The 16,908-nt window shown below is 38.5% G+C and overlaps 1 protein-coding gene across 1 annotated transcript in view; it reads left to right on the forward strand.

Moving 5' to 3' along the window:
- Positions 1 to 11,885, forward strand: part of MEIOC (meiosis specific with coiled-coil domain) — a gene marked incomplete at both ends in the record, with an annotated part of 29,464 nt that extends 17,579 nt beyond the window's left edge. Inside the window, 5 exons of the mRNA XM_080714089.1 lie at positions 629 to 733; positions 2,621 to 4,493; positions 6,009 to 6,143; positions 9,362 to 9,542; positions 11,659 to 11,885. Of these exons, the coding sequence (XP_080570215.1) occupies positions 629 to 733; positions 2,621 to 4,493; positions 6,009 to 6,143; positions 9,362 to 9,542; positions 11,659 to 11,885 (2,521 nt within the window). The remainder of the gene's footprint in view (positions 1 to 628; positions 734 to 2,620; positions 4,494 to 6,008; positions 6,144 to 9,361; positions 9,543 to 11,658) is intronic.
- Between the last annotated feature and the right edge of the window lie 5,023 nt (positions 11,886 to 16,908).

Here is a 16,908-nt window from a genome sequence, read left to right on the forward strand (position 1 = left end):
GTACGAAGCATGTCTGAAATATTACAGGTCTATGATTTATCTTTGTCACCTAAAATTAATAGTATATGTCTTGGAGAAATAAGAGATAAATATACAATGTGAAGTAGATACAGAATTTGAAACAAGGGAGAAATATTAATATAGGATAGACACTATGTCATAGTAGAAAATATTCTTTTTTTTTTAATTGATGCATTATAGCCATACAATTTAATGGGATAAAAGATGGTGGAGACATACATGCACACATCACCTAATTAGCCCTTACCCAATCCCCACCTTTTTCCCTCCCCATCCCTCCTTCCCAATGCTTGGCTTAGTGATCAACTTTGATATGTTTGTTTAAGTACATCATGTGCTTTAGTTTTCTCTTCCCCTCTCCCATCCCCTCAGTTAGGTCGCCTTTTTTGCTCCTTTATAGAATCTCCTTCATCTAGAATTCCTTCTGTTACCCATTTTTCCCTAGTAGAAAATATTCTTGAGTTCTTGGTCTCTTCTTTATTTTAAATGATATAAATTCAGTCAAAATATACAAAAATTAATGGTAGAATATGACTGGAAGGAGAAATTAATATATTGTGTTTAACATGAATACAATAGTTTACATATGATATTCATTTGTTTTTAGGATTCAAACTGAAAGAAATGACTATGGCAGTGAAACAGATTTATATGGACTTGTATCTAACATTTTGGAAGAACAGGATAAGTCACAGCCATATTTTGCTGAAGGGTTAGTACATTATATAACTTTTATAGTGCATAAATAGCTTTTAAATTTATATATACTAAGTTACTCTTTTATATTTAATTTTGACTCATTTGACAGTATCCAACTTAATTCAAATATTTGTTTGTAGAAGCCTTTATTTTTGGTACTGGGGATTGAACCTAGGGCCATTCTGTCTTTGAGTTATACCCCCACCTTTTTTTTTTTTTTTTTTTTTTTTTTTTTGAAACAGGGTCTCACTAGGTTGTTGAGAATCTAAGTTGCTGAAGCTGGTCTCAAATTTGGGATACTGCTGTCTCATCTTCCCAAGTACTTGGGATTGTAGGCATGAGCCACCGTGTCCAGCTTAGAAGCCTTGTTTTTGCAGAAATACTTGCCATACAATTAAAAGTTTAGCCTAAGGTTTTATTTGCTTAAGAAATTTCATTTTAAAAGTTATCCTTGCAAGCCAGGCGTGGTGGCCCACGCTTGTAATCCCAGTGCTTGGGAGGCTGTGACAGGAGTATCGCACAGGTTCAAAGCCAGCCTCAGCTACTGAGTGAGGCTCTGTTTCCAAATAAAATAGAAAATAGGTCAAGGGCATAGCCCAGAGGTAGAGGCCTCTGGGTTCCATCCCCAAGACCACACACACAAAAAAAGTTATCCTTGCATAATTTAGAGCTATTTCCCTTGAGTTCATGAGCTAAATTTTGACCTAAAGAATATAAATTTTGTTGGGTGTGGTGGTGCACTCTTGTAATCCCAGCATTTGGAAGGCTGAACAGGAGGATCCGGACTCACGGCCAGTCTCAGCTACTTAGTGAGGTCCTTTGCAACTCAGTGAGACCCTGTTTCAAAATAAAGAAGAAAAAATAGGGTGGAGGTTGTAGCTCAGAGATAGAATGTCCCTGAGTTTCATCCCCAGTACTCTGTGTGTGTGTGTGTGTGTGTGTGTGTGTGTGTGTGTGTGTGTATTTTTTTTAAGGAGCTTTTATTTTAAACATAGATCTCAAAGAATAAAACCTGTTATACATTACAGAAGTACATATGGATTTTATTCATGTGGTAGAAGTTTATAAAATATGATTTGTTTTATTTGGGTGTGAAAGCCACATTACCCACTCTATTTCATAAATAAGGACACTGTGCTTCTGGGCGTGGTGGCACACACTTGTAATCCCGGTACTTGGGAGACTGAGGGTGGAACCCAGAGGTTTTCTACATCCGAGCTATATTCCCAGACCTATTTTATATTTTATTTGGAAACAGGGTCTCACTAAGTTGCTGAGAGCCTCACTAAGTTGCTGAGGCTGGCTTCGAACCTGTGCAATCCTCCTGTCTCAGCCTCTCAAGCACGTGGATTACAAGTGTGTGCCACCATGCCTGGCTTTATTATTTATTTTGAAGCAGGGTCTCACTAAGTAGCTGAGGCTGGTCGACAACCTGCAATCTGCCTGTCTTAGCCTCCCAAGTACTGAGAGTACAAGCGTGCGCCACCATGCCTGGCTTGTACTATACTTTCATATGATTGAAAGTGCAATAGGGTTTTCACCACCACAAATATATAAATAATGCCTTGTGCTATGAGAATGTTATGATGTCATGATGGCTATGACATCGTTAAGCAATAGAATTTTTTAGTTCCATTATAATCTTAAAGACTACTGACATATGCATGGCCTGTTGTTGACTTAAATATCAGGGCATGACTGTATTTATGGAGAATATAGCACATTTCATGTACAGAGAACTATCTGGAGGTAATGGTAGCCTATAAGGCAGAGTTGGAAGAGATTTGAAAATGTTAAGGTGGGGCAAGATAAAATGTTTTTGAAAATCTTTCCTATGTTTTCTACCGAGGAAATAGTTTTTAAAACTTAAATTGTAACTAAATATATTTACTTGTTTTAGGACCTGCTCCTCCAATTTAAAGTCAGTTTGGCCAATGAACACAAGCAGATTTGTAGATCACCATGACCTCTTGACAGAAACTAAAAGGCCAATAGATACAGCTATCTCTCCGCAAGCTTTTTATAGTGGTGAATCTGTGTCAGCAGTGGAAAAGCAATACCTGCATAATAGTAGTCTCACACCACAACAAAAAATAGATGAATTTTATCATGGATTTACTGGTTTAGACCTTGAAGAACAATGGATATACCCCTCAAGAAGTGATCATTCTAACTGTTACAATATTCAGACAAATGATACAGCTAAGGCAACATTCCAAGAATATCCATTTATCAAAAACTGTTTTACACCACAAACTGGTCTGTCTGATATCATGAAAGAATCAGGAATTGATACTTACTCTTATGCAAGAGAGAAAATATGTGCTAAAGGTCTTGAAGCACCATTACAGCAGAAAAGGGCAGAGATGTTTCTTTCCCAATTTAATAGATATAGTGAAAATGCAGATTATTGTAGATACCCAGAATATACTCATCCAAATAAGGCTAAGCTTAATAAATGTTCAAATTTTAGTGTTCAAGATGGTAAAAAATTAGCCAATGGCACACCTGAAACACCAGCTGTAGAAGCAGATGCCTATACAAAGTTATTTCAAGTTAAACCAGCAAATCAGAAAAAAATGGAAGAGACAATGCCTGACCAGCAGAATTTCACATTTCCGAAGACTACACCACATCTGACAGAAAAACAGTTTGCAAAGGAGGCAGCATTTACTGCTGATTTTGGCTTAAAATCAGAATATGGACTCAAACCTCACACAGTTTGTCCAACTAATAATGATTTTGCTAATGTCACAGAGAAGCAACAGTTTGCTAAATCTGATCCCCCAAATTCTGAGTATTTTAAATCAGTGAATTTATTATCAAACTCAGCAACATCTTCAGGAGGTATCAATTTAAACAGACCAACTTGGATGAATGTTCAAACAAAAAACAGCACTCCTATTCCTTATCGAAATCAAGGTAACTTGATGAAATTAAATAGTCATTTAAGTGCAGTTTCAAAAAGTTCTAACCATTCTTCAGATTTCCCCCAACTATCATCTGCAAATTTAACCCCAAATAGCAATTTATTTCAGAAATATTGCCAAGAAAACCCTTCAGCATTTTCTAGTTTTGATTTCAATTACAGTGGTGCAGAAAGAATTCAATCTGTCAGTCACATGGAAGGACTGACAAAGACTGGAGAAGAAAATCTCTTTGACTCTGTTACAGATAAAAAAATAAAGCAGCCAAATGGATTTTGTGATAATTATTCAGCTCAGCAGTATGGGATCATTGAAAATGTAAACAAACACAATTTTCAAGCCAAGCCCCAAAGTGGACATTATGATCCTGAGGAAGGTCCAAAGCATTTAGATGGCTTATCTCAAAGTACATATCAAGATCTACTGGAGTCACAGGGTCATTTTAATAGCCACAGACAAGGAAGTGGAGACAGCAATATTGCTAGCCGTGTGAATCGCACACAGGCATCATGCTTTTCTAATAATTACATGATGGGAGATTTAAGGCATAATCAGAGTTTTCAACAACTTGGTTCGAATGGGTTTCCTCTAAGATCCACCCACTCATTTGGCCATTCTGTTGTTCCACTGTTGGATTCCTATGATTTGTTTTCTTATGATGACATAAGCCATTTGTACCCTTATTTTAATGATATGATGTATGGTGATAACTCCTTTTCTGGTTTCGTGCCAACTTTTGGCTTTCAAAGACCTATTAAAACACGAAGTGGACCAGCCAGTGAACTTCATATTCGTCTAGAAGAGTGCTATGAACAATGGAGAGCATTAGAAAAGGAGAGAAAAAAGGTAATAGAACTCTCCACTTAGGAGTTACTTAATATGTTCCTCTTCCTGTCTTCACTATGCATAATTTAAAAGTACTTGCCTTATAATTAAAATAGATTCTCTACAATGTATAGTTTTTTTAAAAAAAATTCTGTTTCTAGTACTGTAGATTGAACCTGGGGGCATTTTACCTTTGAGTGAAGCCCCATCCCTTTTTTTTATTTTGAAAGAGAGTCTTAATGAGTTGCTGAGACTGGCCTCAAACCTGCAACCTTCCTCTCTCAGCCTCCCAAGTACAGGGACTACAGGCATGTGCCACTATTCCTGGCTTAATGTACTGTATTAATATTCATGGCTATAAGCAATTAACCAGGTTACTTAAAGACAAAAGCTTGAGTTTTTAAAATGTCATCCATATTCTAATTTTTAAATTTTGTCTCTGAAATATAATTTCTCTTTATATAAAGTTTATTTATTTACTTTTTTTTTTTTTTTGCGGGTCCGGGGATGAAACCCAGAGGCATTTGACCTCCAAGCTATACCCCCTGCCCAAATAAAAATATAAAAATAGGTCTGGGAGTGTAGCCCGGAGGTAGAAGGGCTTCCAGGAATCCCAGTGCCACAAAAAAAAGTTTATTTCTTTGAAATTTTTTAGTATTAAACTTTTGTAGTATTCAGGTATTTTATACATATTAAGTATGACAGAAAAATACTGTAATACTATGGTTTATATTTTTTGCATTTTGATACCAAACCAGAATTTTTTTTTTTTTTTTTTTTTGGTGGTACTGGATGGAACCCAGGGGTGTTCTACCTTTAAGTGACACCCCAACCTTATTTTTTTTTATTCTTTGTTTTGTTTTGCAGGTCTGGGGATGAAACCCAGGTGCATTCGACCTCTGAGCTATACCCCCCACCCTATTTTTTATTCTTTATTTTGAAACAGGGTCTCTTTAAGTTACAAAGGGCCTCACTAAATAGCTGAGGCTGTCTACAAACCACAATCCTCGGTCTCAGCCTCCCAAATGCTGTTACAAGCGTGCGCCACCACACCCAGCTTTATTCTTTATTTGAAATACGGTCTCACTGAGGTGCAAAGGGCCTCACTAAGTAGCTGAGGTTGGCCACCAGCCACAATCCTCTGGTTTTAGCCTCCCAGATGCTAGGATTACAAGCATGTGCCACCACGCCCGGCTCAGAATTTTTATTTAAAGAAGTAATTTACCAAGCCGAGCGTGATGGCACATGCTTGCAATCCCAGCATTCGGGAGGCTGAGACTGGAGGATCGCGGTTCACAGACAGCCTCAGCTACTTAGGCCCTCTGCAAGTCAATGAGATCCGGTTTCAAAATAAAGAATAAAAAATAGGGCAGGGGGTGTAGCTTGGAGGTTGAATGCCCCTAGGTTCCATCCCCAGACTCACACACACAAAAAAAAAGTAATTTACCATTTCTACTTTAGGATTATGAAAACATTGTTCATACTTGAATCATATTTAGAAAATTCAGAATCTAAATGTTATATATGTTTTTACAGACTGAATTAGCCCTTGCCAAGAATTACCCAGGGAAAAAAGTATCCAGTACTAACAATACTCCGATTCCAAGACTGACCTCCAACCCATCTAGAGTTGATCGCTTAATTGTGGATGAACTTCGAGAACAAGCTAGAGTAAGCTGTAAAAATATCCAATCATGTCGTTTTATATTGCTTGATAAATAATACATTTCAGCAAGTTAAGATTTCTGAAGAATTTTAAATCACATTTATTCATTCATTCATTCATTTTGGTACTGGGGATTGAATTCAGGGGCATTTTACCTCCAAGCTACATCCCCAGCTCTATTTTTTATTTTATTTATTTATTTATTTTTGTTGTTGTTGTTTTTGGTGGTACTGGGGTTCCTGGAAACCCTTCTACTTCCAGGCTGCACTCCCAGACCTAATTTTTTTATATTTTTGGTGGTACTGGGGGTGGAACCCAGAGGCTTTCTAACTCTGGGCTATACTCTCAGACCTTTTTTTTTTTAATTTTATTTGGAAAAAGGGTCTCACTAAGTTGCTGAAAGCCTCACTAAGTAGCTGAGGCTGGCTTTGAACCTGTGCTGTCCGTGAATTGCGATCCTCCTATTTCAGCCTCCCAGATACTGAGATTAAAAACGTGCACCACCACTCCCGGCTTGGATTAAAGTATGTTTTTAAAAATAAAAAACAGCCAGGCGTGGTGGCGCACGCTTATAATCCTTGTACTTGGGAGGCTGAGACAGGAGGATTGGGGTTCACTGATGGCCTCAGCTACTTACGCCCTTTGCAACTAAGTGAGACCCTGATTCAAAATAAAGAAAAAAATAGGACTGTGGGTATCGCTCAGAGGTAGAATGCCCCTGGGTTCCATCCCCAGTACAGCATAAATAAATAAATAAATAAATAAATAAATAAATAAATAAATAAATATTAAAAACCGTTTTAAATATTATTTGTAGGGAAAGTCTCGTTTATTAGTCACAAATAATTTGTTTTATAGTTTGTTGAGCAAGCTATAGGGTTTTTTTTGTTTTTTGTTTTTTGTGGGTCTGGGGATGGAACCCAGGAGCATTTTACCTCTGAGCCATACCCCCTGCCCTATTTTTATTCTTTATTTTGAAACAGGGTCTCACTAAGTTGTGGAGGGCCTCACTAAGTAGCTGAAACTGTCCACAAACAGCCATCCTCAGGTCTCAGCCTCCCAAATGCTGGGATTACAACCATGGGCCACCATGCCTGGCTTATTTTTTTTATTCTTTATTCTTTTTTATTCTTTATTTTGAAACAGGGTCTCACTAAGTAACTGAAAGTGGTTGTGAACCTGTTACAGCCTCTCAAGAACTGGGGATTACAAGCATGTGCCACCATGCCCAGCTATCTGAATATTTCTGCATTCCAAAAGGGGAATATTGGTGGCCCAGAAAAATTAAGGATTTGATATCAGAATTAATCAACTTAGCGTTTCTTCCTTTTAACTCAAATTCTTTTCCATAATACCTCCTAATAAGCCTGGCGTTGTGGCACATGCCTATAATCCCAGTACTTGGAGGCTGAGACAGGAGGATCACAGGTTTTAGGCCAGCCATAGCAACTTAGTGAAACCCTGTTTCAAAATAAAAAATAAAAAGGGCTGAGGACCTGGTGTGGTAATGCGTGTTTGTAATCCCAGCATTTGTGAGGCTGAAACAGGAGGATCGCGGTTCAAGGACAGTCTCAGCTACTTAGGCCCTTTGCAATTCAGTGAGACCCTGTTTCAAAATAAAAAATAACTGGGTGTGGTGGCACACGCTTGTAATCCCAGCATTCGGGAGGCTGAGAACAGAGGATCATGGTTCACAGACAGCCTCAGCTACTTAGTGAGGCCCTCTGCAACTTAGTTTCAAAAAAAAAAATAGAGAATAAAAAAATAGGGCAGGGAGTATAGCTCAGAGGTCAAATGCCCCTGGGTTTCATCCCTAAATCCGCAAAAAAAAAAAAATAATAATAATAATAATAATAATAGTGCTGGGGGTATAGCTTAGAGGTAGAATGCCCCTGGGTTCCATTCCCAGTACCACAATATAAAGGGGGGCTGATGGTGTAGCTTGAAGTTAGAATAAAACTGGGTTCAATTCCCAGTACTTACATGGAAAAAAAAAAAAGTTCTTCTAATAATGCTGTATTTTCAAGCTGTTCTCTTATGTGCCCAAAACAATATCAGATCTTATATTTGTATCATCAATGATATGAAACTGTTTGAATATTTGACTTTTTTTGTGTGTGGTACTGGGGTTCCTGGAAGCCCTTCTACCTCTGGGCTACACTCCCAGACCTATTTTATATTTTTGAAACAGGGTCTCTTACCCAGCGCGGCTGGCTTTGAACCTGCGCGATCCTCCTGTCTCTGCCTCCCAAGTGCAGGGATTACAAGCGTGCACTACCACGCCCGGCTTATTTGACTTTTTGTTTTTTGTTTTTTGTTTTTGTTTTTTTGCGGGTCTGGGGATGGAACCCAGGGGCATTCAACCTCCGAGCTATACCCGCTGCCCTATTTTATTATTCTTTATTTTGAAACCGGGTCTCACTGAGTTGCAGAGGGCCTCACTAAGTAGCTGAAGCTGTCCGCAAACCGTGATCCTCCAGTCTCAGCCTCCTGAATGCTGGGATTACAAGCATGCGCCACCACACCCGGCATGACTTTTTTTTATAGTAGCTGATTCTCAGAAATCAACTACAAAGTTTTTGTTGTTGGTGTATTTTTGTGTGTGTGTGCTGGCTATTGAACCCAGGGGCATTCTACCTCTGAGATACACCCCCAGTCCGATTTTATTCTTTTATTTTGAAACAGGATCTCACTAAGCTGCAGATAGCCTCACTTAAATTGCTGAGGCTGGCCACAACCTGCGATCCTCCTGTCTCAGCATCCCAAGTAGTAAGATTACAAGTGTGTGCCACCATGCCCAGCAACTACGAAGTTTTTAAAATTAAAGCAGGTATAAAACTTCTCATTTAGCCATGCTAGGTGGTGCACACTTGTAATCTCAGTGCTTGGGAGGCTGAGATAGGAGGATCGCAGGTTCACAAACAGCCTCAACAACTTTGAGAGGCTCTCTGAAACATAGTGAGATCCTGTTTCAAAATAAAGAATAAAATTGGGTTGGGGTGTAACTCAGAAGTAGAATGCCTCTGGGTTTAATCTCCAGTACTGCAAAAAATAAAAACTTCTCATTTTTTGTTTCCCCCAGCACGGTATTAAAACACAGTATGCATTCACTTATTAATTTTTCTCTTGTCTATTCTTTTTCACTGAAGATTTGTTTTTATGTAAGTTAATGGCAGGACAATATGATTACATGCTTTATCAAAATTTAAAATATTTCCCTCAGGTTGTGACTTTACTGGGCAAAATGGAACGTCTTCGAAGCTCTCCCCTTCATGCTAATATCTCTACTGCCCTTGATAGACACCTGGAGTCCATTCATATCGTACAGTCACGTAGAAAGGATGAAATTGTTAATGCTTCAAATCGGCAAAGGCAAGGAGTTCCCAGATGTCAAGATGATAGAGGTACAAATATTGATTCAGATTCTTTTGATAACTCATGTGGTATCTGAATATTAATAACATCAGATTTTCAGATTAAAAGGTGGATTCTAAAACTGGTATCTAGGTCGGGCGTGGTGGCGCACACTTGTAATCCCCGCACTTGGGAGGCTGAGACAGGAGGATCGCATGGGTTCGAAGCCAGCCTCAGCTACTTAGTGAGGCTTTCAGCAACCTAGTGAGACCCTGTTTTCAAATAAAATATAAAAAAGGTCTGGGAGTATAGCCCGGAGGTAGAAAGCCTCTGGGTTCCTCCCCCAGTACCACCAAACAAAACAAAACAACTAAAACTGGTATCTAAAGAACAAACTGGTAATGATGCTTACATCATTTATTTCAGAAATATTTTGTTCTATTTTATACATTTAATTGTAGTACCTGTCTTTAGAGTCTATATTTTACCAAAAGCATTAACAGTACCAACACTTTTAAATATTTTATTTCTGTGGTACTGGGGATTAAACCCCAGGCATCACACATGCTAGATAAGTGCTCTACCTTGAAAGGATGAGTTATATCCTATCCCTTTTTGTTTTTGAGACAGGGTCTGAGTTGCCCAGGTTGGCCTTCAATTTATAATCCTAGCTTCCAGCTTCAGCCTCCTGAGTAGCTGGGATTACAGATGGATGCCATCATACCCAATAATACTTTCAAGTATTTATTTACTTTATTGGTTGATTGATTGAAGTACTGGGGATGTAACCCAAGGGCATTCTACTCCAAGCTACACACCCAGCCCACATACATACATACATACATACATACATACATACATACATACATATATATATATATATATTTTTTTTTAATGTAGTACTGGGGATGGAACCCAGGGACATTCTACCTCCGAGCTACACCGAGGTCCTATTTTAGTCTTTATATTTTTTGAAACAAGGTCTCACTGAGTTGCAAAGTGCCTCCCTAAGTAGCTGAGGCTATCCTGTCTCCACCTCCTGAATGCTGGGATTACAAGCCTAGGCCACCACGCCCAGCTTATTCTTTTTTTGAAACAAGGTCTCACTGAGTTGTAAAGGGCTTCACTAAGTAGCTGAGGCTGTCGCGAACCATGATCCTTCTGTCTCAGCTTCCCAAATGCTGGGATTACAGTGCCCCCAGCCCTGTTTTTTATTCTTTATTTTGAAACAAGATCTCACTAAATTGCAATGGATCTCACCAAATAGTTGAGGCTGGCTAAAAATCTGCAATCCTTCTGTCTTAGCTTCCTAAGTAGTGGGATTACAAGTGTGTGCCACCACACCCAGCAACTTTCAAGTATTTTAAAATCAAAAAACACAGGCAGGCATGGTGGCTCATGCTTGTTATTCCAGTACTTGGGAGGCTGAGACAGGAGGATCGCAGGTTCACAGCCAACCTTAGCAATTTGTGAGACCCTCTACAACTTACTGAGACCCTGTCTCAAATAAAACATAAATATAGGGCTGGGGTAATAACTTGGGTATAGAATGCCCCTGAGTGCCAGGCATGGTGGCGCACGCTTGTAATCCCAGCGTTCAGGAAGCTGAGAGGGGGATCGGACAGCCTCAGCTGCTTAGGCCCTCTGCAACTTAGTGAGACCCTGTTTCCAAATAAAGAATAAAAGATCGGGCTGGGGGTGTAGCTCAGAGGTAGAATGCTCCTGGGTTCCACCCCCATTACCAAAAAAATACCCGAGTTCAGTCCCTAGTAACACACACACACACACACACACACACACACACACACACACACACACAGAGTACTTAGCTCTATCAATAGCCATCCTTTTTTATTATAAAAATGTTTTATCATTTAGTAGCAACAGCACTGGGCTTCACTAACAGTTGAGGGCTATTTATGATATCCAAGCCAGGCATGGTGGTGCACGCTTGGGATGCTGAGATAGGAGGATCACACAGGTTCGAAACCAGCCTCACCTACTTAATGAAGCTCTCAGGAACTTAGTGTGACCCTCTTTCCAAATAAAGTATAAAATTGGTCTGGGAGTATAGCCTAGAGGTAGAAAAGCCCCTGGGTTCCTCCCTGAGTACCACGCATAAAAAAATGATATCCACTATGAAATGACTGAATATTTCTTTTACAGATGTTTTTGCCCTTGCTTCAGCAATTAAAGAGATGTGTGTGGCTACTCGGAAAGCACGCACTACCCTATGGTGTGCACTGCAGATGACCTTGCCAAAAACAAGTACAGCTGGTCAAGCAGATGTGGAAAAGGCCTTCCAAGACATAGTAAACTGTGAAGATAAAGTCCATGAAAGCATAAATAGTAGCAATCCCATGAACCAGAGAGGTGAAGCAAACAAACATTAAGGAATGCCAGATGAATTAAAAAGCTGTTGAGTAAATGTATCAAGACATGCTAAAAAATTTTAATGAACTTGTCAAACTTTCAGTACATTAATTTTCTGTCATATTTAAAGTTACTATCTTAATGAAGTCTAGCTTCTATTTAAAAATCTACTTGGAATGAATGAAATATAGTTTAAAGTATACTAAAGGTAAAGTTGATTACTTTGTGAGTTCTGAGTAGTCGGAGTTAAAAAGTTTAAGTAAATTAAATAGTTCCTCACAGCTGAAATATTGCTTAAACCCATTCTGCAGTGCAGGTAAATACAAATATGAAAGTCTTTTAGGAGATGTCTCATTTAGTTCTGCCTTAGTAAGTATAATTCCAAATAATGAGTCCAAGTGGCTGTAGCCCAGTCAAGGTTGCAGTCTAGTAACCAGACACATTTGATTGTGCTAAGTGTTTTCCTCACGATACTGGATAAAACCTAGGAAACAAAGGAAAACAGGGATAAACCCAATATTCATGTAAAAATTAAAATACTACCATATCCATAAATTTGAAATCTTAGTGTCTAAGCATATGGAGGGAAATGCATCTGATTCTCCTAAATTAGTGATAAAAGTGCCAGTGTAAAAACCATGCAAGTTACTGAATATAAAACCTGTTCAAATCATTTGTGTATATTCTTTAAAATTTAATTATTACTATCAATTATTAAATATTTCCAATTTTAAGGTATTTAAATTGAATCAAAACAAATTATTTCCTTTATCTGGACCTTTTAGACTTGATGCACAGTAACTAAAATAATGACTATTGTTTTAATACCCTTAGTTTGCTGTCTTTTATGAGGGTATCACGAAGTTCTAAAATGTATTTTTTTTAAGGTTAATCTTTTAACTAGTTTAGTTTGCAATTGGTTAGTGTATATTTTGTGTAGTTGTGTTCATTAGTTTGCTTCTGTATTTTTTTAAAAAGAGCACTTGAAAGCTTGGCTTTTTCTGTTTCTCATCACTTAATATCTTTGTATGGAACCCGAGTAATTTATTCATTAATATGAAATGTTGGTATTATGTGACTCAGAAGATCTTGGGTATTAACATTTCTAGCATGAGTTAAACTATAATATAATGTACTGATGAAATTTAATTGAAATATCCTTGACTAGAAACACTAATTTTTTAAATGTTGGTGTTTTTCTTAGTGTTAGAAATCCTGGTATTTAAAAAAAAAGAGTGTAATCACACCACATAAATTTTCTTTAGATGATGTGCGGAAGAAACTGATTGAGAATGCAGGAGGAACTGTAGGGACAAACATTTTGATCACTGATATGCTTTAGGACTACCCAAATGAATTACATTGAGGGTAGTCAAATAAAATAGATCACCCCGCCACAGTCACTGCACAGAAAGTGGTTAAGTTGGATATAAGACATGTTGAATGTTATGAAAACAAATATTGTATTGAATTTATTCTCTCAGGAAAAAATAAATTACTTTGTTGAAAATATTTGGTTTCTTCTTTTTACATTTGTATTAGTTTCTAACTTTAAGAGTAGTTCCTCATGTCAGAAAATCAGTTGATAGGAACTAAATTTTAAGCTGGGTGCAGTGGCACATATCTGTAATCCCAGTTCTTAGGAAACTGAGGAGGGTCACAGGTTTTCAGCCAGCCTCAGCAACTTAGTGTGTCCCTACACAATTTAGTGAGACCGTTTAAAAATAAAATAAGGCCTCAGGTATAGCTCGGAGGTAGAATTCCCCTAGGTTTAATCCCCAGTACCACACAAAAAATAGCAATTTTTTTTTTTTTTTTGGTGGTACTGGGGTTCCTGGAAGCCCTTCTACCTCTGGGCTACACTCCCAGACCTATTTTTACATTTTTTTATTTGGAAACAGGGTCTCCTAAGCCAGCGCGCGCGGCTGGCTTCGAACCTGCGCGATCCTGTTTCTGCCTCCCAAGCGCGGGGATTACAAGCGTGCGCCACCACGCCCGGCTAGCAATTAAATTTTAAAATGCATTAACACTTAATAATGTTGATAGATTGATCCCATTCAGATATACTTGGATTTTATGTGACTTTCTTCAAAGATAAATTTGTTTTTTTGTTTTTGTTTTTACAATACTTTTTCTGGTACTGGGGATGGAACCCAGGGGCATTCTACCTCCGAGCTACACCTCTAGCCCTATTTTTTTTATTCATTTTGAAACAGGGTCTCACTGAGTAGTAAAGGGCCTCACTAAGTACCTGAGGCTGTCCACAAACCACGATCCTCCTGTCTCAGCCTCCCAAATGTTGGGATTACAAGCGTGCGCCACCACGCCCCGCTAGAAATTTGGATTGAACCAGGGGCATTCTACCTCTGAGTTATACTGACCAGCCCTATTTTATTTTTTATTTTGAAACAGGGTCTAAGTTGCTGAAACTAGCTTTGATCCTGTCTAAGCCTCCCTAGTACTGGGATTAAAAGTGTGTGCTACTTATTGCCCAGCAATAAATTTTTTAATTAAAAATTTCCCTTTGCAGTGTTGAACATTTTAAGTGGAAAAGATGTCTTAATATCTGCACTAAGTGTATATTCAAAACCTAATGAGCTGCTGCACATAGTGGCTCACGAATATAATCCTGAGACTAGAGGATCACGGGTTTCTGGCCAGCCTCAGCAATCTTAGCCAGACCTTCCACAACTTAGACCCTGTTCAAAATTAAAATAGGGTTGAGGGTGTAGCTAAAAGGCAAAATGGTCCTGGATTTAATCCATAGCACCATACACACACATACAAAACCTAATGAGCTGAATCTGTGTTTTGTTTTTTGTGGTGGTGGTGGTGGTAATGGTACTGGGGATAGAATCCAGAGGCATTCTACCTCCAAGCTACCTCCCAGTCTGATTTTATTATTTTATTTTGAAGCAGGGTCTAAGTTGCAGAGGACCTCACTGATACTGCATATTGAAACCAGGGACATTCTACCTCTGATTTACACCCCCAGCTTTTTATTTTTTGTCTTGAAATGGTCTCACTAAGTTGCTGAGGCTAGCCTTGAGTAGTTTGTGATTCTGTCTCAGCCTTCCAAGTACTAGGATTACAGGCATGTACCACCACATCCAGCATCACTAGTGTATACTTAACTGTGACATATGTAACAGAGTCCCAGAACTATTGACAAATTGAAACAAGTACCCTTCAGGGGTCCATGGCTTATAATGACTCTTTCAGAGGCCAAAATCCCAAAATAGGGGTTACTAAAAATACTCTAGCTGGAGCTGGACGTGGTGGTCCACGCTTGTAGTCCCAGCATTGGGAGGCTAAGACAGGAGGATAGCACAGGTTCGAAGCCAGCCTCAGCTACCTAGGCTCTCAGCAATTTAGTGAGACCCTGTTTCCAAATAAAATATAAAACAGGTCTGGGAATATAGCCCATAGGTAAAAAGCCTCTGGGTTTCACCCCCAATACCACCAAAAAAAAAAAAAAAAAAAAAAAAAACTCTAGCTGGGCATGGTGGCACACACTTATAATCATAGTACTTGGGAGGCTAAGACTAGAGGATCACAGTTTCAAAGCCAGCCTCAGCAACTTGTGAGGCCCTCTGCAACTTAATGAGACCCTATTTCAAAATAATAGCCGGGCATGGTGGCACACGTTTGTAATCCCAGCATTTGGGAGGCTGAGACGGGAGGATCATGGTTCAAGTACAGCCTCAGCTACTACTTAGTGAGGTCCTTTGCAACTCAGACCCTGTTTCATGATAAAGAATAAAAATAAAATAAAAAAATAGGGCTGGGGTGTAGCTTGGAGGTAGAATGCCTCTAGGTTCCATCCCCAGTACCACAAAAAGGAAAAATGAGGCTGGGGTATATAGCTCAGAGGTAGAATGCCCCTGGTTCAATCCCCAGTACCATAAAAAAATAGACTCATGTCTATATCCACAAGCCTATTCCTCCTACCACCACATGAAAGGACCAAGAAACTCCAATAGTATCTCAAAAGACTTCAAAGCCAATTTACTGGCATTCAAAAAAAAAAAAAAAAAAAAAAGAAAGAAAAAAGGTAATCTTTCTGATCTAATCTTCACAGAAAGGAAAACTGAGAAAGAGGATTTATAAATTCTTGTGGCAGAGGGGTTACTGGGAATTGAAAACAGGGGCTTTCTATCTCCAAGCTACAATCCCCACCCTTTTTTTGTTTTAAAACATGATAGGACGTTATCACACCCAGCTAGAACTTATGGATTCTATGGAGGAAAGTTTCCACCAATAGAATGTAGGTTAGGTTATAGGACTAATCAAAAGAAAGCAAACTAACCAGGTATGGTAGCGTATGCTTGTAATCCCAGTATTTGGGAGGCTCGAGACAGGAGGATTGCAGGTTCATGGCCAGCCTCAGCTACTTAGGTAATTTAGTGAGACTCTGTTTCAAAATAAAAAATAAAAATAGAGCTGGGGTGTACCTCAGAAGTAGAATTCCCCTGGGTTCAATCCCCAGTACCACACACACACACAAAAAAAGTTAAAAACACATTGCTAAGTAACTATCCATTTCCATGGGTAACGAAAGAATCAGACAAAATGGCAACTTAAATAAAGTTTATTTTTTTAAAAAGCTGGTTATTTTTGCAATGCCATGGTTATAGGGCTTCATGAAGAGGTAACATCTCCTTTTCCTTAACCATGATTTTTTTTTTCAACCTTCTGCACAAAGGTAAAAGTTTTTGTTAATCTCATAGTTAATGATATAAAATAAAGGTCAGCAAACTTCTCCAAAGGGCTAGGTAGTTAATATTTTAGGTTTTATATGTCATATATGTTCTTTATCATGTATTTTTCTTATAATCTTTTAAAATTTTAAAAACCATCTTTAATTTACACCATACCAAAAAAAAAAAAAAAAGGCCAATTTTGGTCTGGGGTTGGTAGTTTGCTGACCCCTGCCTGGTATAAAATATCTATTTTCTTTCTTATTAGAGAAAGTGCTTTCTCTAGGCTTCTTGAGAATCTGATATTGCCTGAAGACATGTAAAGATGTAAAGAAAGGCTTGT

This window comes from Muscardinus avellanarius (genome assembly GCF_963383645.1).
Source record: "Muscardinus avellanarius genome assembly, chromosome: 16".
NCBI lineage: Eukaryota > Metazoa > Chordata > Mammalia > Rodentia > Gliridae > Muscardinus > Muscardinus avellanarius.